A 22,306-nucleotide genomic window follows, 5' to 3' on the forward strand; every position below is an offset into this window, starting at 1 on the left:
AGCTCCCCAGGAGATTTAAATGGGCCCCTCTAGATTTGAGAACAATGGGCATATGATTTTAAAAAGGAAAAAAAAAATCTTCACCGAGAAGACTTGGAGAAAGAATAAATATTCATTTAGCCTTCCGAAGCAAAAAGATGTTCACTTGGCCAGGTGCGGTGGCTCATGCCTGTAATTCCAACACTTTGGGGAGTTGAGGCAGGTGGATCACTTGAGGTCAGGAGTTTGAGACAATCCGGGCCAACATGGTGAAACCCTGTCTCTACTAAAAGTACAAAGATTAGCCAACATGAACCAGACGCAGTGGCTCATGCCTGTAATCCCAGCACTTTGGGAGGCTGAGGCGGGCAGGTCACCTGAGGTCGGGAGTTTGAGACCAGCCCAACCAACATGGAGAAACCCCGTCTCTACTAAAAATACAAAATTAGCCTGGCGTAGTGGTGCATATCTATAATTCCAGCTACTCAAGAGGCTGAGGCAGGAGAATCGCTTGAACCCAGGAGGCAGATGTTGTGGTGATCCGAGATTGCGCCATTGCATTCCAGCCTGGGCAACAAGAGCGAAACTCCGTCTCAAAAACAAAACAAAACAAAACAAATTAGCCAGCATGGTGGCATGCACTTGTAGTCCCAGCTACTCAGGAGGCTGAGGCAGGAGAATTGCATAAACCCAGGAGGCAGAGGTTGCAGTGAGCCAAGATCATGCCACTGTACTCCAACCTGGGCAACAGAGTGAGACTCTGTCTCAAAAAAAAAAAAAAAAAAAAAAAAAAAGTTCACCTGCTAGCTGCCACCAAATTTCGTAGCATAGTGCCCAAGGAAAACCTTACCTATTTGTATTATTAAGAAACATTATCCATAACTTGGAAATAAAGCAAAATGATGGATGCACATCTTTCATTTGACATACTGGTCATCTAATGGACCCACTCAAGGATTATCCCATTCTCTTTCTTTGACTTACTATTAACTTTTGATCAGGGTCCAGACTCTGTGAAGTTACATGTTTGTTAATTTAGAAATTCTTGTGTCATGGAAATTTAAATGATTCCTGTGTGGTAGAAAAAACAACTGCAAAGGTGACGCTTTTATTGCTCTGTAAGATATTAACCAGCTTTGTATTTCACTTAGTAATCTTATTCCAGTATTATGTATGAATTCTCTTTGAACCAGCTTTACCATCTTTTTGACTCTCTCATTAATGAGTTAATAAATCTTCATCACATACTCCTTCTATATTGTTATGAGACTCATGTTTTTAACTTTTTGAAAGGGTACCTTGAAAACTATCCATGATCAAACACAGATTTAGTGATAGAAGTGAACCTAGAAAACTCATCCTGAGTGGAGACTGATCCAGCAACAACATCTTAGCATTTGACCACAAAATGCTTCCTTCCCCCAATGTTCTCGGAACATGCGCTCTGTGTGGCTTACAAAAATCTCCAGGCCCTTTGCTCACAAGGTCTAATCCAAGTGCCTTTTAAATCCACTCCATGATAATGACAGGGAATGCCAAACTGAGTAACTGGAGAAGTCAAATTTACACACTAGGGTAGTTACAGTCACAGTAGTTACTTATCTTAAGTAATTAGATATTTGGGTAAATCCAATGTTACCAATCAGTCTCCTGCCATCATTGACTTCCACAATCACTTCAGAGACACTTTATCATCACGTGGAACTCTTCTGCCATCAGCTGGGACTCCTGACACTTCGGCCAGGGACCTTTTTCTATTTTTTGTTACCCCTCTCTGTGTCAAGTACTTAATGATCTATAAAATTCTAGAATATAAGCTAGTAGTTTTGCTATTTAAAGAAACCCTGCAGTGAATTCACTTCTAGAGCAAATACTTTTCCAGGGAGTTTAACTGCTTAGTAGGTTGATATATAGTAGAAAATGACTTTTCAGAGTGGGATTGTGTTAATATGTCCTGGTTTCTTCAAGGAGGGACATACCAGAACTGTTATCTAAGGCTATGTGTACAGAAAGATATAGATATACAGATATAAATGGCAGAGCATGGCAGAATATATATATATATATGCAGAGGTGATAATAATGATGAAGTCCAGGGTGAATGCCCATATTTTTTGATATGAGATTATCAGATTAATCTGAGGAATGTCAATTAGGTTGGCATTTTTGTTTCCGTCACCTCCATGGAAGCAGAATTTGCAAGTGAGTCAGCTCCTTCCTGGGAGTTTGCTGGCTTAGGAAATGTCTTTCTTGTTTCCACAGTGGATCCTGTGACACTGAGGAGCAGATGGTGTTTCTTCCAGCATGGTAAACCTTTTCCAAAAAGGATGGGAGGATAGAAAGAATTAGGTCCATCAGCGTTCTAATCTCTATGACAGTCTTGTGGGTGAAATTAGATTCTGAGGAACCATTTTAAAGGACCAGCTAATCAGGACTTTTTTGGGTTTTTTTGTTGAGACAGAGTCTCATTCTCTTGCCCAGGCTGGTGTGCTATGATATGATCATAGCTCACTGCCGCCTCTAACTCCTGGGCTCAAGCCATCCTCCCACTTCAGCCCCCCAAGTGTCTGGGACTGCAGGTGCACACCGCCATGCTGGCTAACTTCTAAGTTTTTTGTAGAGATAGGTCTTGCCATGTTGCCCAGGTCTCAAGCAATCCTTCTGCCTTGACCTCCCAAAATGCTAGGATTATAGGCATGAGCCACTGTGCCCAGCCAGAACCCATTCTTATGAAGGGACCTGGGTTTGTGTCATCAACACTATACATACACCTTGGCTTTCTTCATAGAGCCAGAGACCTCAGGTTTGGAAGATAATTTGCACATCACCTGATCCAGTGTCCCATCTTATAAATGAATCATGTCCATCAAAGGCTATCAGCTGGTTGGTCAGCCTAACCCAGACTTTGAACAGATCTCTTAGAAAGTTATTCTGTCACTTCCTCCCAGTGCTGACGGTTTTATTCCTTAGAGTCTGTTGCAAATTTTCCTCTGCTAATTTGGCAATTCTCTGTAATTATTTTAGTAGACGTAGTTAAAGTAGGTGAAGTTCGTAGGTCTCCTTCCTCATGACATTGAAACTAGATATTATATTTAAGGAAAAAAGCCTCAGAATGGATTCTTCCCTCGCTGAAATATTTCTTAGCAAGCAGACACAATACTAGTTGGAAAACTTGTTCTATCAACACAATGAAGTACCCGTTTTCTGTTCACTTGGGCATTCCAGTCAGCACCTTGCATAATGTTCTTGTGGCAGGATTCAGGTGACCTTGCAGTCAGATCAGATTAAAATAAACAAACAAACAAAGTGGTTCTTAAAGTACATTCCATGAACCACCACCAGCAGCAGCATCAGAAAATGAGAATCTTAGAAATGCAAATTGCTAGGCCTTACCCCAGAATCACTTACTACATCAGCAATCGGAGTTTTAACAAGCCCTACTGGTGAGAACCGGTCAAGAAACTCCCCTAACCATGACAGAATCAAGGAGCAAATGTAAGCCTTAGGTTAGTGGCATACTCAGACACACTACACACGCACGCGCGCGCACACACACACACACACCCCTGGCTTATATTATGTGGGATGTTAGTACATTTACAGTATTTTTAGCCAATTTTTATATTTTGAACACTCATTCCACCAATAACAAATTATTCCTAACAGTCATTATGTTAATTAGTAAACCTTTCTGTAGATCACAGGCAAAGGGAGTTGAAGCACTAATAGTAGCTATCTCAGGAATGTGAGCCCCTGATATAACTCTTTCAGATGCTAACTGCCTATCTTAGAAGTCTGTATCCCTGCTTAGGGTACCATCAGTGTTAACTAACCACCTCTCGGGTACAGATTACAACTAATACACATTCATGTCAATGAATTTTAAGTTAAATCACAGTTTAATGGCTAACATTGAACAAGTCTAGTATCTATTCCTTGCAGTAGCTACTGAGTCATGCTCTGTCTTCTTTTTTCCAAGATAAATACCCTCATACCCTCAATCATTTTTAGTATAATGGGATTTCAAAGCCCTTGACCACACTATTCTCCTCTCAGCTTTAAGGTAACTACAAATGAATGAGTATGAACATGTGATTCAGGAAATCACTTGTTCTGTGGACTTCCAGACCCCAGGATAAAGGTACTTACACACACCCTAAATGTTCCACTTCTATTCCCTGAGTCACCATACCCTAGACCTTGCTCAAATTCAGAGCCTCTCTTTGCCAAGCTTCCCTTGCCTATGTTTGCACCCTCTGCATGGGTCAGACATATAGAAACATAGGCAAGAATGTGGGTGTGTGATCCATCCCCTTATCGATAGCAATGAATTCCCCAGTATAGCACATATACCTTCAGTGGCTGGTGAAATTAGCTTAGGAGGATGATAGATGAAGTTTGCATTATACATTTTAGTAATTGTGTATCTACTTTAATGTATATTAAACAAGCATAATTAGCCATAACATTTCTGATTTTATAGATATTATTACTTAGAATGAGGCTAAGTTTGAAAGGTGCATTAAAATCAATTATTTTAAAAAGACTTAGTGAATTAACCATGTAGTATGCATTTATGCCTAAATTGTGAAGAAAACATAAGAAGCCCAGGGTTTTGGAAAAACTATTCACAAAGATAAAGAGTTCAGGATATGGGGGCCCTGGCCAGAGTTGTCTTCACCATAAGTACTTTTTCTAGGAAAACAGAAATTATGTCGATCAGCATTATTTACCTGCCAAACTGTTCATATTTTCTCCAGAAGGCAGTGAAAAAGAACACAAAGTGCCAAAACCCAATGAGCTTAGCAACACAAACACCACTGATTCTTTGATAAATACCATACAGCTCATATGCCTGCTTTTAATTCAGGAGAGAAAGCATTCTATACCAAGACTAGCACCCACCAGAGAAGATCTAAGTCAGAAAAAAGTAGAGTTTTAGTTTTGCTGTGGAAGGATGATATCATGAAATATAAAAATAGCAATTGTCTGAAATTAACAGTAGGAAAAAGGCTACATTGGCCTTAGTCCTGTTATTTTTATATATTCTAAAAACATTCTCAACTAGCAGCGACAAGTCCCTTCCTCTCCACTATTTTGATGTTTGCCATTTCAAGGATACCTTAAGGTGAGCCCTAGATTGGGACTTAAAGATTCAGGCTCTGCATGACTCTGTAGTTTCAAATTACTCCACCTTTCTGAGCTTCCCTTCCTCCTATGACAAATGACACCCAGTAACCCTCAAGTTCTAGCCATTCTGTGATATTTTGAATGTGGAGTCTTGAAATCCAAGTAAGTTCAGTCAGGCTGAGAATACAGAGAACTGCTGTTCTTTTCCCCTCTTTTCCTGATTCAGTGGTTTGTTGATTCTTCTAAGTACGTGGCATCCAGTTATCCATATGTGATTAAAAAAAATAGCTCATAAACAAGTGGAAGTTGTCTTCGGTTGGATTCTGCAGAAGCAGATCCTTAGACAGGGATTTATGTGGTAGTGATTTATTAAGGCAGTGCTGGCAGGAGAAACCAGCAAGGGAGTTTGGAGAAGGACAGTGAGGACAGAAGGAAGCCAAGCCACGGAGCCCTTGCCGGCAGGGTCCCAGCTTTGGCATGATCCTGAGAGAATCTTTGGAGTGTACATTACACCTTGTGATTTGTCTCACCTGAAGGCACAGAAGCAGTACAGTAGCTAGTTTTTTGTACTCCCGTGCCAGTCAGTTATTAGCTAGGGGCCTGCCCTGGGGGTGGGGTGTGGGGGGAGTAGTGGGTCAAAAGCTCTCAGGTACTTGCTGCCACTCTCAGTGGATCAGGCGAAGCAACCCTGGGGTGCTCTTACAAAGAGGATCACAGGCACAGAAACACAGAGATGACCACAAAGAACCCCTAAGGGAACTGAGTAGGTCCCCAATAACATCAACTGCTGAAGGCAAAACTGTTACTAAGCCTCAATACACACCAGCTTCCTTCCAGGTGTTGGTGTGATCATAGCAGCACAGAAATAGTTTGGTTTTCATGAGAATGGTGGTAGTGGGGTCTTTCTGTTTGGTCTTAGATTCTGTCTGTTCACGCACTCCTGAGAGGAATCATTTTGTTTAGGGTATAGCAAGGCTTTCTTTTATTGTGGCCAAGTGTTAGCCCCACAGAAGATTACTCATCTCCCAAGAACCAAGCTGTATACCTCGGAATACAAACATTTTCATCAGTTCTGTCCTACGAAGGGGAAGGAAGAGACCCAAATGCAAAGGTTTCTTGCGAGAGCTCCTAGAACCATCCCTTCGGGGCGGTTCTCCCACTCCAGCTTTGGGCTGGATGCGGCTGCACTAACAGTAGCACTCGGTAAATACTGGTTAAATGAATGAACCAGTTACTGTGGTTTGTTTAACTATGAACAGAATCAATGAGACAAGACTGGGGCCCCTCTTCTCTCTCTCCTGGTCAGTGAGGCCGCTGTGCTTTGGCTCCTAAGTAAACAATCAGGAACTGTTGCATAATACAAACCACAGGGCTAAATACCCATTTAGCCACATTTGCAAAACAGACAAAAGAAACATTGGCATTTTCGAAAAAGAGAGATTTAGGCATAATCAGTGTTGGTTGTGGCTGGATGCCCTGTTACAATTAAGAAATGCCAATGCTGGCTGCATTTAAATGCCAGGCCTCCCCAGACCCAGCACCCTAAAATACAAAACCCAAGCAGAGGCCACTTTTCACGATGCTGTCATTAATCCTGGACTAGCCCAGGGAAGGGGCATATCAGGGAAGCCAGACTTCCCTTCTCAGAAGAAACCAGATCAAGACTGCATCTATTTATATCCAGACATACAGATATAGAATCCCGTTTAGGAATGGTGTGGGGTGGAATGTTCTGGGAAATAGATTAACCAAGCTTGAAAGGAATTGGGCTTTAATGCTAGTGCCTCTCCCCAGAGACACTGTGGGAGCGGGTGACAATTCTGTGGGCTGGTTAAAGTACTTGTGACTTGAGATTGTTCTTCAGCCAAATTCTCCTATAAGAAGCATATTAATGGTGTTTAACACATACTATAGCATCAAATATTGAAAAGAACATGGTGGGAAGGAAAAGGGACCCCCACCTCAGATCAAGATGGCCTTCTCAATGCTGGGGAACCGTGTTCTTGTGTCTTTGGATGGTTTATCATGAGGTTACCAGAGTTTTCCACTGGATCGTTGCAAAGACCTTCATCCCTAAGTCATGCTACACATGGATCCTTCCATTCTGGGGGGCATAAGAAGGACCTGTGGTTGTTGTTGAAAATGCAGATACTAGCCCGACCTCCACAGATTGCTTTCCACAGGTAAAACTGGGAATCTGCATTTTAGCAAGCAACTAAAAAAGGTTTTGATGCAAGGAGATTTCGGACCATGCTTCTAAGAGGCCCTGTTGTGAGCCATTGCGACTCATCTGTTATCCAGAAAATGGGTGTAAAATAGATGCAAGATGGTATATCAATTCATTCACAAGACGTGTGTTCATCATATTTGAAATACAATCTTTTGATTTAACTAGTATTTCCTGCTATGAAAAGAGGAGATTGAATTTCATGCACAGGAATATTCAAAAACATAGTAACAAGGCGCCAAGTCCATTCCATACTTTAGAAAATTTACATCTATGAACACGGCAGATTTAGGAAGTATCCATTCTTAGTGATAGAAATGTAAACAGAAACTTACAACATGTTATCTGCTGAAAGTGCTTTTTGCTCTGATCCTTAATTTGCCTTAAGACATGAGCTTTAATTATTTGCAAAGGAAAAAGAATAATTTATCAGTACCATCTACAGAGTCTCCAGTACACAAAATCCTCAGTTTCTTCTTCCCCTGTCTTATACAACAAGCCTTCACAAACCCTGTTATTTGGGAGAGACAAAACGTCGTCAGTGTGCTTTTTCTAATAACTATCTTCTCTTTGTTTTCTGAATACAAGACTTTATCTCATGGAAGTCGGTCATTTTGTCCACCCTCCAGTGCAGGGCACCATTAGGAGACTCAGAACCAATTGAATACAAGACTTTATCTCATGGAAGTCGGTCATTTTGTCCACCCTCCAGTGCAGGGCACCATTAGGAGACTCAGAACCAATGGTCCCATGGAGCTTTCAGTCAGCTTGGGAAGTAAATGATGTTGGAAGTCTGTAGGACATGCAAATTGGCAAGGTTAAAATAACATTGCGTGGTGAAGAGTGGAGCACAGGCACAGAGTCACCCCCAAGGTGGGAACTCCACCTCTCACACCTACCAGCCTAATATGGAGAAAATGTGATTTGGGGCAGCACTTCTCAAACTTAGTGCTTGATATGTTGTTCAGTAAGTGATCCAATCCAATAAGTCTGGGGTGGAACTTCTAACAAGCTCCCAGGTGAGGCTGATGCTGGTCTGGGGAACACATTTAGAGTACCAAAGGTTTGGGGATTTCTATATAATCCCCCTAGTTTTATATAAAGTTCTTAGTTTGATTCCTATCACATTGCAAGTTCTTGATAAATAACTATTATTATGAAGAGTGTTTTGACAACTAACAGTTATGTGGCATAGAATGTTAGAATAGATGCAGCTGATTTTGCCTAACAGGGAAAGGCTGCTTCAAACCTGGGGCAAATTCTGATGATTCAGAAAATGGAAGGAATCACCTCTCCACCAGTTTCACTCACCCCTTCAATAAGGGGCCTTAGGGAGTTGTCTCAGCAGCAGTCACTGTGCTTAACTATTCCCTTAGAATAAGTACTTTCCATCTTACAGTTGCATTCTCTTTAAGAAATTTCATCCAGTGAAAATAATAGCACTAAACCCATTTTTGATCATATTCCCATGCCACTACAGCCAGGGAAAGATATTATTAGGCTCCAAGCAAACCCAAGTACTGGCTCTTTCTGGAGGGCAAGAATAGAAACCCGGAGAAAAAAGGGTGACTCCCGTGAACCAAATGAGAGCACATTAACCCATGACTTAGATGCTTCGATGCACTAGTTTGATGTTGTTGCTGTTGTTTTGGTTTGTTTGATGAAGATGAGAGACATAAGGCTAAGAGAAATGAATATTTGATTGGATTGAGTTTGATCAAGGTTATGCCACATGAATAACATAGTGGAACAGAGTTATGGTAGCAATACTTATCTTCAATACTGACAAAAGCAATAATGCACTATGAAAAGGTAGCAACCATGGACATATAAACAGATGACAACACAGCTGCCAAACGTAAAGAGTAAAAATGGACTGAAACAGAAGAAATTGATGGAGGTAACTCACTGTTGAAGACCTGAACACACCCCTTTCAAAAATCAATAGGTCAAATTGACTTAGGGAATTTAAAGAGCTTGAAAACATAAACCTTCTTTTTCTGCTTGATTTGATGTCAATAGATGGGTAGTTAAGAGTCAAAGACAGAATGGACTTTCTTTTCAGACACAAATTAAACATTCATAGCCACTGGCTATGTGTTAGGGTACAAAGGAAATCTCAATAAATTCCCAAAAGTAAAAATCATATAGACCACTTTCAACATACTGAAAATAAAATTTGAAATTACAAAAAAACCCTCTAATATTTCAATCTTAACATCACATTTTCAAATAACTCTTGCATTAGAGAGGAAATTAAAACTGAAATTTAAAACTATATAGAAATAAATAACAAAGAACATACTATATGCCAAAACCTGTAAGATACAGCCACAGTCACACATAAAGGACAATTTATAGCAGTAAGTATACTACACCCAAAACAAAAAAAATGCCAACTAAATGAGTCATTTGTCAATTCAAGAAGACATAAAAGGAACAACACAATAACACATCTTAGGAAGAAAAAATAAATAAGAATAAAGGTGGGAGTAGGACGTGTGAAAGAACCAGTGATTTAAAATACAGGTAGAGATGATAAACAATAGTGAGAACTGGAATTTACTGAGGTGTACCTGTCAAATCACTCTATGTTGTTTTCCAATATGTAAATGAAGCTAAAAATAGTCTCCAGGTTTTTTGGGTTTTTTTTTGTTTTTTTGAGACAGAGTCTCCTTCTGTCACCAGGCTGGAGTGCAGTGGCGCGATCTCGGCTCACTGCAAACTCCGCCTCCCATCTTCGAGTGATTCTCCTGCCTCAGTCTCCTGAGTACCTGGGACTACAGGTGCACGCCACCACACCCAGCTAATTTTTGTATTTTTAGTAGAAACGGGGTTTCACCGTGTTGGCCAGGATGGTTTCTATCTCTTGACCTTGTGATCCGCCCACCTCAGCCTTCCAAAGTGCTGGGATTACAGGCGTGAGCTACCGTGCCCGGCCAGTAGTCTCCAGATTTTAATTAAAACATGAAATATCCGCACACTTTGCTTTGAGAATAAATATGCTTGAAAATATATTTTTTAAATGACCCAAACTCTTGATCTAACATTTAGCCTAATCTTAATAGTTACCACTAAGCCTGCTTCATAATCTCAAAGTGGGGATAGTAATAGTATGCACACCGTGTGTCACTGAAAGTTTGTGTAAATGTATATATTATATGAAAAACACTTAAAATAATACCCAACAAAGAGTAAGCCCTCCATAAGTGTTAGTTAATATGATTATTATTAATAGATAAGGAGAGTTGTCCCGCTTGGTTTATAAAATCCTTTTGTTCTTCTTTAGGCTTTGTTGAATATAGTGAGTTTTCATAAACTTTTGTTGAATTTGAAGGTGTAACTCCACCAGAAAATAGGCAGGGTCTGCAGGAAGAGAAGGGTGTATCCTGCAGAAGCTTCATACAGATGATGAACAGTGTGGGGAGACATCAAGATGTAGTTTTCGGCTCTCTGTGATAATTCAGCTGATGGGTGTTGATTTATACATATTTGTTAGTTTGGTTTATTTATTAAAAGAGGAACCGAAAGAAATAGATATTAGCTCAGGGTACACTTTCCTTACACCTTCCCTGAGACATTCCTGTCCTTTGGCACTTGGACTAATGACCTATGTCCCCAGCATAATAGCCATGTCTCTATTCACCTTGTGTATGAAAAAGCACACACTGCCCTATCCACACTCACCTCTCCTCCTGGGCACTAAACTCATATTTCAGTTCAGAGTCTTCAGCAGGAAAGCATTTTTACCCTAAGGCACCTAACTAAGTAAGCCCCTTGTCAGGGAAGAACAGTTTTCTGTGGAGTCCATTTGCCCCCCATGTCATGAAGGTTTCAGATAGACTTATGTGTAGCATTAAAGAATAAAGAGCTTTTCAAATTACCCTTGACACTAAAGAATAACTGCAGCCTGCCCACCTTGAAGCAAGTATCTTGACAGTGACAGACCCTCAGATGTTTCCGTTTCTGATGTTAAACATCTGTCTCAGATGTTTCTGTCTCCCACCACTGCTACTGGGACTGGGAACATTTGTCCGCAGCTGGTTGCAGAAGTTAGAAATTGTTTTGAGGGCCGCAAGGGCACCCTATAACATTGCAATCAATCGTATAGATTAAATCTGATTTGCAATCCTAAAACCCTGTAGGAATAGTCGATCAAAGGCAAATTTGTTTCTATATCTTGTGTTTTACTTCATGCATTGTTTTAAAATATGTTCCAGAAGTCCGGCGCAGTGGCTCACGCCTATAATCTCAGCACTTTGGGAGGTCGAGGCAGGTGGATCACTTGAGATCAGGAGTTCGAGACCAGCCTGGCCAACATGGTGAAACCCTGTCTCTACTAAAAATACAAAATTAGCCAGGCATGGTGTGCATGCCTGTACTCCCAGTTACTTGGGAGGCTGAGGTTGCACTTGAACCCGGGAGGTAGAGGGTGCAGTGAGCCAAAATTGTGCCACCGCACTCCCACCTGGGCGACAGAGCAAGACTCCATCATAAAAATAAAAAATTAAAAAATTAAAAATAAAATATGTTCCAGAAAACACTAAACCCACCTTAGAAGCTCCATGAAAAGGGGATTTTACCGACACATATGAACAGAAAAAATATACCGTGTGTGTCTACGGGAAATATATAATGCTCTGAGGATATTAAGATTAATTTTGAAAAGTTTCAGACTTTTTGCCTAATTCTTTTTAGGCTAAGAATCTGCAAATAGTTTCTGCATAAAGCCGGGTAGTAACTGTTTTCAGCTTTTCGGGGCATATGGTCTTTCCACTCAACTCTGTTGTTGTAGCGTGAAAGGAGCCATTGACAACAGATAAACAAATGGATGTGTGTGTGCTCCAGTAAAACTTTATTTATGGACCCTAAAATTTGAATTTCATGTAATTTTCACATGTCACAAAATTTCTTCTCTGAGTCTTTTAAATCATTTTAAAAATGTAAAAACCATCCTCAGCTCAAGGCCAATACAAAAATAGCTAGATTTGGCCTGTGGGCCCTAACTTCTCCAAAGTCCCTGGTTAATGTAGCCTGCCCCTTGTTTCCCACTCTATATAACTAGAGGACTCCAGCCGGGCGCAGTGGCTCACGCCTGTAATCCCAGCACTTTGGGAGGCCGAGGTGGGCAGATCACCCGAGGTCGGGAATTTGAGACCAGCCTGGCCAACATGGTGAAATCCCATCTCTACTAAAAATACAAAATATTAGCTGGGCGTGGTGGCATGCACCTGTAACCCCAGCTACTTGGGAGTCTGAGGCAGCAGAAACGCTTGAACACGGCAGGCAGAGGTTGCAGTGAGCTGAGATCGCGCCACTGCACTCCAGCCAAGGTGACAAAGCAAAACTCTGTTTCAAAAAAAAAAGAAAGAAAGAAAGAAATGCAGGATCAGTGACCCCATTTCAGACCAACTGAATTAGAATCCCTGAGGGTGGGGCCCAGCAATCCATTTTAACAAGATTTCTGCTTATTCTGACTCTGGGGGAGGTTTCAGAAGCTCTATCCTGGACCACACCTTGAAAAGTGCTGATTTGGGAACACTGAATGCTACCTGGGGGTGTCAGAATAGTTCATCCATGTCAGTTAACATGAATTGAACCCTTACTAGGGGCCAGACCCTTTGCTAATAAGCACTGGTGATTTGAGATAATTAATTAGATACTGTTAGGCTGTTAATAGACTGGGAGGTTGTCTTACATCAGAGCCTCGGGGAATAGTTTTGAGTGGCTTTTCTTCCTATTTTCCTCTGCTTCCTAGTTTCCTCTTTCTACCTGCTCTGCAACACACAAGATGGCAGTTTAATGTGCTAATATGAGGGATGTATTACAGGCTGCCTTGATCATAAATGCCACTTCACTACTGACATCCTTTCAGCTACTGAAATTGCTATTAATAAACATCCTTATGCCTCTTCAGCTGCTGTCTTTTAGAATGCTAACATGCATGAATTTGGGGTTTATAGGAACAATTTATTAAACACTAGCAATAAACATCCCAACAGAAGATCTGGAGGTGCACTCAGCGCCCACTCTCCAGCCGTTCTTATTAGAAGAGGGAGAATTGCTTTTTCAGCTTTGAAATTCTGTGTGTTTGAGATCCATTGGATTCATCAGCCCTCCTCCCAAATCGCAGACATTATCTCCGGGTTTTAGAGCAGGACAAAGGTGTGGGAGCTCCTGGGGGAACCATGAAAGTGATGAAACCAAGGGTATCTGCCACATGGCTTCTCCGCCATGGCACCAGCTGCCCATCAGCCAGACCTAGATAGGCTGCTGTCAGCTTGGAGCCAGGGCGCCCTACAGCTGTTCTTCACATGCTGAGAATAATAACTTTGAGAGGAGATTGCCAAGGAAACACAGGAAACTTGAATATGTGTGTGAGAGACAGAGAGCGAGAGAGAGCGAGAGAGAGAGAGGGAGAGAGAGAAAGAGAGAAGAGAGAGAGCATGCACAGAAACATTCATCAGCAAATAGACCTGAAGGAGTTGGGACAGAGCAATAGCACTACAGGTCTGAAAGCACGTGGACCCCTGCCTTCTAATAAACTGGCCTGTTAAAAGGAAAAGTCAATGGCTTGCTTTGGCTGAAGATAGACATTTCCCCCACCAGGAACCCAGCAGCAAAATGTAAAGATGGAACACGGGGCCAGAAGGCACTCTTGTTTGTCTCCTCGTGGTACTCCTGTGAGAGGTGCTGCTTGGAGACTGGAGGCTCAGGCACTCTGCTGGTTTCCCTGGTTTCAAGCTTCCATGGGTGCTCAGCACCACAGCAACATGCCTCGTGCCCAGCCGTTAGTAGAGGCAAGCTGATTAACAAATACCGGGTTTGTTCCACTCTTCGCCTAGGGTGTGTGTGGGGCTGTCCTGAATGGGCGAGGCTTTCTGAATATTAAACTCCACATCCTTTTTTACAAACAAGGTTTTCTGTAATTTATTCCCCTCAACAACCCCATGAGATTGGTATTGTTTGTCCTGTTGAGAAAACTAAAGCTTAGAGATGGCGATGAACTTACCCAGACTCACCCAGCTTCTGAACACCAGGGCCAACAATCCAGCTAGATCTGTCTGACACCAATGCCTTTATCCACCCACTCCACTAAATTATGGTCCACAGTCTACTCAACTTCCCCACGGGTCCACTGCTTTACTCTGGAGGATAGATCCCCCGTCACTTGGGAATAGTGGAGTTTCATTTCTGTGCGTCTTAAGATTCAGGAGTGACTTGGTGTAAATTCCTTCCAGTGTCTGTTTTCTAGATCCTAATTTCTAAAATGGAGACATGGAAATAAAGTCTCGTGTATTTAAGTAAAACACAGTGTTCACATCTCTACATCATCTCACGAGCACATGTTCTAGTGGCCAGAACACGCATTTGAAAATTAGCAGGCTCATAGTAAGATGTTCTGTCAGTCATTAAATGACTGCCCATAAAACTAACCTCACATAAACTTACTCCATTATTTGTTTAATGCCAGTGGTAGAATAAGGCAACCCTGAAGCTTTGTTATTTCTTTTTTTACTCTGATTTCATATTTGATGCTTTGCCCAGCAGTCACTGGGTAGAGACCTGTGAAACCTGTTATCTCCAAAGAAGTTTCACTTTAGGATTCCTCCTATCTAAGAGCCCTAAATAGTATGATTTTTTTTTCACAAGAGCAATAAATTTGGAAAGTGATATTAATATGTACTAAATTAAAAGCCTAGAAAATTCCATCTTTGTTGAGAAAGCAGTAGAATCGTGCACCCGGGAGGCGAGATGGCAGAGCCTGCTCCCCCAGGATCAGATCCAGGACCTGCCTCTGGGAACTTTTGTTCCCTTGCCTCCCATTGAGTATGTTCCTGAATTTTTTTCATACAGAATTTTCATTTTTGTTTTTCCAAAAAGTGATTGTCATTCTCATGCAAATAATATTAATAATAAACATGGTAGTGTCCCAAGGCCCTAAATCTAATTTCCTTTCCCAGCTTCAGTTTTCAATAGAAGGACAAACACAAATACATTTTTTGGTTAGGAAATCATGCTCATATGCAATGTTTCTGTTCCATTTTAAGTTTCGTCAGACATTTACTAGTTAGTGTAACACAGGCTGCTATAACAAAACAACCCTCACATTTTCCATAGCATAATAGAAATATTGTTTGCTCACACGAGAGTTCAGGTATTACAGGCCAGGAGTCACTTTCCTCCATGCAGGGATATGGAGGACCCAAGTTCTTTCTGTCTCATGGTCTCATGGCTTAGCCATCCTTTAAGACTCTGTTTTTCTGGCAGAAGGAGAAAGAGAGGGAGGAGAATACCTGCTTCTGAACTGCCTTAGACTGACAGGGACACACATTGTTCTACTACCACTCATGGACTGTCTCTAGCCACAAAACACCACTTCTTGCAATGGGAACTAGAAATGTAATTCCTGGCTGCACAGCCATTTCCCAGAGATCACGCTCTACCATGCAACAGTGAGGATAAAGCGCACAGTTGACCATCTCAGCTGCAAGACAAGAGCCCATGCCTTCTTCAAATGTGCTACTCACAGAGAGTTTTTCACCCTGTCAAATACCTACCCCACCAGGCCCTTTACCCCATTCCCTTCAATGGCCTGGGGACATGACTTCCTCAGAGAGGCCTGTTGCAAACCCATGGGCACCCATGACACCAGACATGACCCCTAATGTAATTATAATCACCCTGAATCATCTAATTCCCTCTTTTGCTTGCATCTTCCCAATTAGACTGAATTCTGTAAAGGCAGGGAATTTGGCTATCTTGTCCATAACTGTATCTCTAGTACCTAACACTGCCTGGCATATTACAGGTGCTCAATAAATATTGGAGAAGGAAGGAGGAAGGAGGGCTCTCTCTGGAATGGACTCAGTCCTGGTACCCGTCATTTGTACCATGTGGGATTTCAAGAGAGTAGCCAAGAAATGGACTGGTGACCTTTCAGGGCCAAGGACCCATCCTCTTTGGAGTGATAGCAGCTCACCCTCACACAAGCCCTTTTGGCAACCTCTGATGACAACTGAAATAGAGGAAAGATTTTCTGCCTTTGGCTTCCACATGCTTCTAAATACAATGGAATACTGTTCAACAACAAAAATGGAATGAACTATTAATACATGCTGCCAAATAGATAAATCTCAAAATAATTATGCTAAGTGAAAGAAGGCAGACAAAAAGCAGTACCTACTAAGTGATTTTTATTTATATAAAATTGTAGGAAATGCAAACTAATGTATAGTGACAGAAAGTAGATCAGGCTGGGCGTGATGGCTCACGCCTGTAATCCCAGCACTTTGGGAGGCCAAGGCGGGTGGATCTCGAAGTCAGGAGATCGAGACCATATTGACTAACACGTGAAACCCCAGTCTCTACTAAAAATACAAAGAATTAGCCGGGCATGGTGGCGGGCGCCTGTAGACCCGGCTACTCGGGAGGCTGAGGCAGGAGAATGACGTGAACCCGGGAGGCGGAGCTTGCAGTGAGCCGAGATCGCGACACTGCACTCCAGCCTGGGTGACAGAGCGAGACTCCGTCTCAAAAACAAAACAAAACAAACAAACAAACAAAAAGAAAAAAAAAGAAAAGAAAAAGAAAGAAAAGAAAGTAGATCAGCAGTTTTCTGGGCATAGACATGTGGGATAGGGCAGGGACCACTGGGTGGGTAGGAAATTTGGGGGAATAATGGCTAAGTTCATTGTTTTGATTGCAGTCATGGTTTTCTGGGCGTATACATATGTCAAAACTTCTCAAGTTGTCCACTTCACATATGTGGGGTGTCCTGTATATCTGTTATACCTTAATAGAGCTATTTAAATAAATAAATAAATGTGACGATAAAAGTGCACTAACCCCAAACCACACCCCTCCAACCTCATCATTCCCAACCCTTGGGTAGTTTGTCTCTTTAGAAATATTTCATAGGTAGATAGGTGTCTACCTCCATGGTAGAATTGGCAAGTATGTATTTGTGGCACCTTTCGGAGAAATAGCACAATTCTCTTGACCCCTGTCTGAGCATGGCTTTCAGATCAGAAAACTGAGTCATGTGGACTGAATATGGGCCATGTAGATTTTCTGGTCTTTGCACACACCTACATGAACATATATAAGCTTTCATATTTTCAAATCTACTTCTTTCCAGGTCCAGAGCCAAACCCATCACTGACCCCCCAGCCTAGGCGCCCAGCCACTCCCCACCGCTACCATGGCCGAAGACGCAGACATGCGCAATGAGCTGGAGGAGATGCAGCGAAGGGCTGACCAGTTGGCTGATGAGGTAAGGAGTGGAGACCTAGGAAGGGAGGCAAAAGATGAAGGCCTGAGTGGTTTGTCTTTTTCAGGTTTAGGTAAGGAAAGGCTTTCTTTCAATGTCTCAATTTTAGAAAAAGTAGTATGACTTTGATTTTCTATACAGCTAAGCCTTCTGCAGCCCAGAATGAGTTGATTACAAAACCTGTATACAAATTAATGCCTTGGCCGTAACTCTCAATTTCTAGAAATCTTGAGAAGTCAAGGTTCTCTAAGAAAAGAAAGCAATGTCTTTGGGTGCCTTACATTCAGTGCTATGCTGGAGAAGGTTCAGTTCTAAGAACAGATTGTTAACATTTTCAGGAACTTTGCAAGCTGGTTGCTAAATGCAGCCATTATTAAAATTGAATCATATAAACTGACAATTAGATAGATTATATTAAAATCAAAAGTAATAAACACTCAAACCTCATCACTTCCTAATTATTTTGCCACATTTTACTATTATCCAGGATCTTGAGATCCATCCATTGTATCTGTAGGGTGGAAATAAGGTGTAATAATGTGTCACCGTGTATCTTTCCAACTTCATAATCAGTAATATGAAGTTGTAGCTTAAAATCAGGCAGAGCTGAGTACAGTGGCTCGCACTTGTGATCTCAGCTACTTGGGAGGCTGAGGCAGGAGGATCGCATAGGCCAAGAGTTCATGACCAGCCTGAGCAACATAGAGAGACTCCTACCTCTAAAAATATTTGAAAATTTAAAAATCAGACAGAGTAAAAGTATTTATAACCCAAGAATCTGCAAATACTGCAGATCAGGACTTGACTTACTGTTTTGCTGATTGCCTAGACTTTAAAAAGTGGAGAAAATATTAATAATGCAGATTAAAGTTAGAAATATGTATGTCTGCAGCCATTATACTATGAATAACACAAAAAGAGGAAATCTTCCAGTATTTGAAAGTTATGATTCTCTAAGGCAAAGAAATCCCTTTTGTCATTCACAAATGAAGAAATTTCCAACACATGTCTTCATTGTTTCATTTTCTTCTTACTCATTAACATAAATGAAAATATCCAACCAACATTCATGTCAGAACTACTCTGGTTCATCACATGGTTAGCTATAGATACAAGAGTTCAGCAAAAATCAGTAAAAGCTTTCTGTGAGAATCAATTGGCTATGCGGAATTTACAATAAAGAGAATATCGTATATTTTATTATTATTTATAAATGTTGTGCTATTCATCCTTTACATCAGTAAAATAATAACCTTGAATACATGTATGTGTTCGTATATTTTTCCCAGAGAGCCAGTAGTTAAACCTTTACCAGCAGACTGCTGCTTGCAGCCATTCTGTTTCAAAAAGCAGCCAGCTGACAGGTCTTCCAGGGAAGTTAACATCCTTCAGGTTCCTGCAGAATCTTGTTCAAAATAAGTTTGTCACTTAAAAGCAAAGCTTTGAGAAATCATACTGGTTGTTGGATTCTAGTCGTTTCAAAAGAACTGAGGAAAAAAATGACAACGCCGTGCCTGGGGGACTGTTGCAGAGCTCAGACTTTCCATCTCATTTTTTCTTATCTAAGGATGAAGATAATTATTATAGCTGTCTCCTATAGGCTAGTCATTTCAAACATGCTTGATTTTTTTCACCCTAAGGCAACAACTTAATTTGTATTGATAAGAACTTCCAATTGTGTTTCTAGGAGCTTTGTAAGAAACTTGATGTTATATTCATCTCGATTCATGAAAAATTATGCTCGTGTTTAAAATTTAATATTCCTGGCCCAGGGAGGCCAAATTAATCCTCTGAGTATTTGAGATAATTTTTCATGCATTCTGAGCATGCAAAATTATCTTCTCCAGATTACTTTGTCTTTGATATCAAGATCAGCTTCATATGGTTTTGATTTTATGAATATAAGCTTTAATGTAATTGCTTTAGGGAATCTGATCATGGAAAAAGCCTGATAGAAAAGAGTTTGAAAACGTAATGACATTTTGTGTTTCACTTGCCAACTGAAAAGAACATGTGATAGAGACCCTTTGTGATTCTCAAGTAAATACAGTATTTCTGACTTTCCAAGACCTCTGGATCCTGCACTCATAAAGCTTGTGTTTGTTTGTTTTTTTAATCTTAGTCGCTGGAAAGCACCCGTCGTATGCTGCAACTGGTTGAAGAGGTAAGAAGTGACAGTATTTTAAGATAAAGAAACAAATCCTTTATGCTGATATATCCTTTCCTAGTTGCTATTATGTTTCCTTAGTCCATGATCCCATAGATTCCAGTGTGAATGTAGCCTATCAGAAAGGCTCAGAATGAGGGAGATGCTGTATTTAAGTTGCCAGATAGCCATGAAGGCAACATCACCCTCCTTCCCAGCCCAAGCTACCTCTGTAGTCTGGGAAGCAGAGAAGAATAGAATTTCCAAGTCAGTGCTCTCAAGAAATCACAAAAGATTGTATCACTTTAAGCAAATCAGAGCAATTTTTAATATACAAAGGAATTATCTACATAACATATTATTTGTAATTATTTTGGTGCCTATAAATTACATCTAATCTTGAGATTCTGTTCTAACTTTAGCCACATATATGACTTTTAAAAATATGTAATGCATATAGGTATATCATTTTAAGAAATTGTTCTATTTAAAGTTAAGCACTAAAATTTACGAAAAAAATAGGAAAGGCCTTTAAGAAAGGGAAATATCAAGTCCAATATTATAAATACAGAAGCTTTTCTATATTCCTGTCTGGATTAAGCATCCATTTGCGAGGCAGGATTAATGAATCCCAAACTATTTTTAAATGGGTAAAATGGGGCAGACAGTAATAATGGAATCAAAAGGGCACTTGGAATCATAAACCTCACTCATTCCAATTTGGTAGTACAGCAGTCGGCCAGCAGAATAAATGGATTAATTGAACTTGCCCGAAGGGAGAGATGAAGTGGAAAAAGAATGGGTTGGACTATATTTATCTTAACCTAATAAAACAAGCCTAATAGTTTTTATTCAGTGAGATGCTGTTTTAGCTGTGCTCTGAAACTGCTTATCAGTGTATAGATTCATGTGTGATTATCATTTTTAGAGATCTTGGGCTTTCTCTGGCAGAATGATTAAATGAGCCTACTCCCCTCATGCAACAACATGAAAGGGAAGAAAAGATAAATTTTACAAAGGGTAAAAGGAAAGGCAGCCGCCTCTCACACTCTAGGAGGCAATGTCTTCCTTGTCTTATTTCTGTGGCTTCAGCTTCTCACCTAGGAATGAGATATGGCTAAATGTGAATTGCCACTGGAGGAGTGGGAAGCAGGTGGCAAGCATGCACTCCCTAGGAAGCCGGGGAAGTGGGTGGGGCGGGGGTTGAGAGAGTAGGGCGTACATAACAAAATCTGTTATCCCCCAAAATGATAATTCAAGCCTGCAATGTGGCACAAATGGGCCACACGGGAAGGCAGCCCTAGCAAAGCAAGCCCTCAGCACAAGGAAGCAGCATTCTGTCTAAGCGAACAGCAATGTTTTATCTGTACTGTCCTGGGAACGCTTCCGCTCATGCAGAAATACTTGACGAAGAAGGAGGTAGATATTCTAAATCTAGGAGTGCAGGCAAGGCTCTTAGCATGGACTTACTCTCTCTCGAGTTTTCAGGCGGAAAAAAATGAAAGAAGCCCATCTTAGTGATATGCCTACATGAGCTCTGATGTTAACCTGAAGGGAGCCCAGAAGTCAACCGAGATATTTATTTGATTGTATATTATTACATTATCATAATACATCCTTATGACTTTCAACCATAGCCTCCGATCTCATTTTTCTTTTTTTGCTTACGTGTGTGCACATCTGATGTAAGTTTCTGAAATATCAGAACTATCACTAATTTGCCTGCCTGTGCAATGTTGAAATGCTGCCTAGACCGTGGAAAGGAGAAGAACAAATGAATCAGAATGCACACCTTGAACTGATCCCTTACAAATCAAGAGTCTGAAACATGGTCACTTTTTCATGTATCTTCTTAAACTGCAAACTATGTTGGCCAGTCTTCAAAAATGAGTATCTGCTCTAATTTATTCTAGGGGAAAATCTCTCAAAAGCTTATGGTTGAAGTAGGATTGAAGTAGGATTCTCGAATCGTATGTTTTTGTTTCTCCTAAAGCAGTTTTCAATCAAGCATGAAGCTACATCTTAGAACAAGGAGCAAAAGAGATGGAAGCTATCTCCTGCCTCTAATAAATGAGAGGAGGCTATTAGACTTTCCATGCTTAGGAAATTGTGAGCGAAGTGTTATTAGAGTAGATTGATTTGCTCTTACTTCCTCCTGGGTTATTTTATATTTGTGGTCAAACATCCTGATGTCTAGGACATTGGTTATTTAGATGATATTCTGCTTTTCAATCAAAAAGGGTGTTCTCTAAAGAGAATCTGTATTAAATATTCATCAAGGGCAGAAATCATTTGGAAAACCTGAGGATTGAAGTATCAGGATCTTACTCATGATCCCAAGGTTTGACAGTGCCATATAATTTCAATTGAGCTGAATCCTTATTGAAATTCAGTCTCAAAGACAGGAAAGGTTACTAAACTTGTGAGGTCTCCCTAAGGCAAACAATCTCACTTCCAGTGGAATATACAACTTTACACCATCCTTAATACACTCCAGGGTGTAGCCGTGGTTAGGAGTGGGGCCTTGCTTTTTAATAGTCATCATTATCAG

At 40.8% G+C, this 22,306-nt stretch overlaps 1 protein-coding gene across 4 annotated transcripts in view; it reads left to right on the forward strand.

Annotated features, from left to right (window-relative positions):
* Nucleotides 1–22,306, forward strand: part of SNAP25 (synaptosome associated protein 25) — an 88,430-nt gene that overhangs the window by 38,732 nt on the left and 27,392 nt on the right. For all 4 annotated transcript variants that reach the window (XM_050745070.1, XM_050745068.1, XM_050745069.1 and 1 more), the window contains exons 2-3: nucleotides 17,478–17,612; nucleotides 19,732–19,773. In XM_050745070.1, coding sequence (XP_050601027.1) covers nucleotides 17,541–17,612; nucleotides 19,732–19,773 — 114 coding nt within the window. In that variant the 5' untranslated portion in view covers nucleotides 17,478–17,540. The remainder of the gene's footprint in view (nucleotides 1–17,477; nucleotides 17,613–19,731; nucleotides 19,774–22,306) is intronic.

The sequence above is a fragment of the Macaca thibetana genome, chromosome 10 (genome assembly GCF_024542745.1).
Source record: "Macaca thibetana thibetana isolate TM-01 chromosome 10, ASM2454274v1, whole genome shotgun sequence".
In the NCBI taxonomy this organism is placed as follows: domain Eukaryota; kingdom Metazoa; phylum Chordata; class Mammalia; order Primates; family Cercopithecidae; genus Macaca; species Macaca thibetana.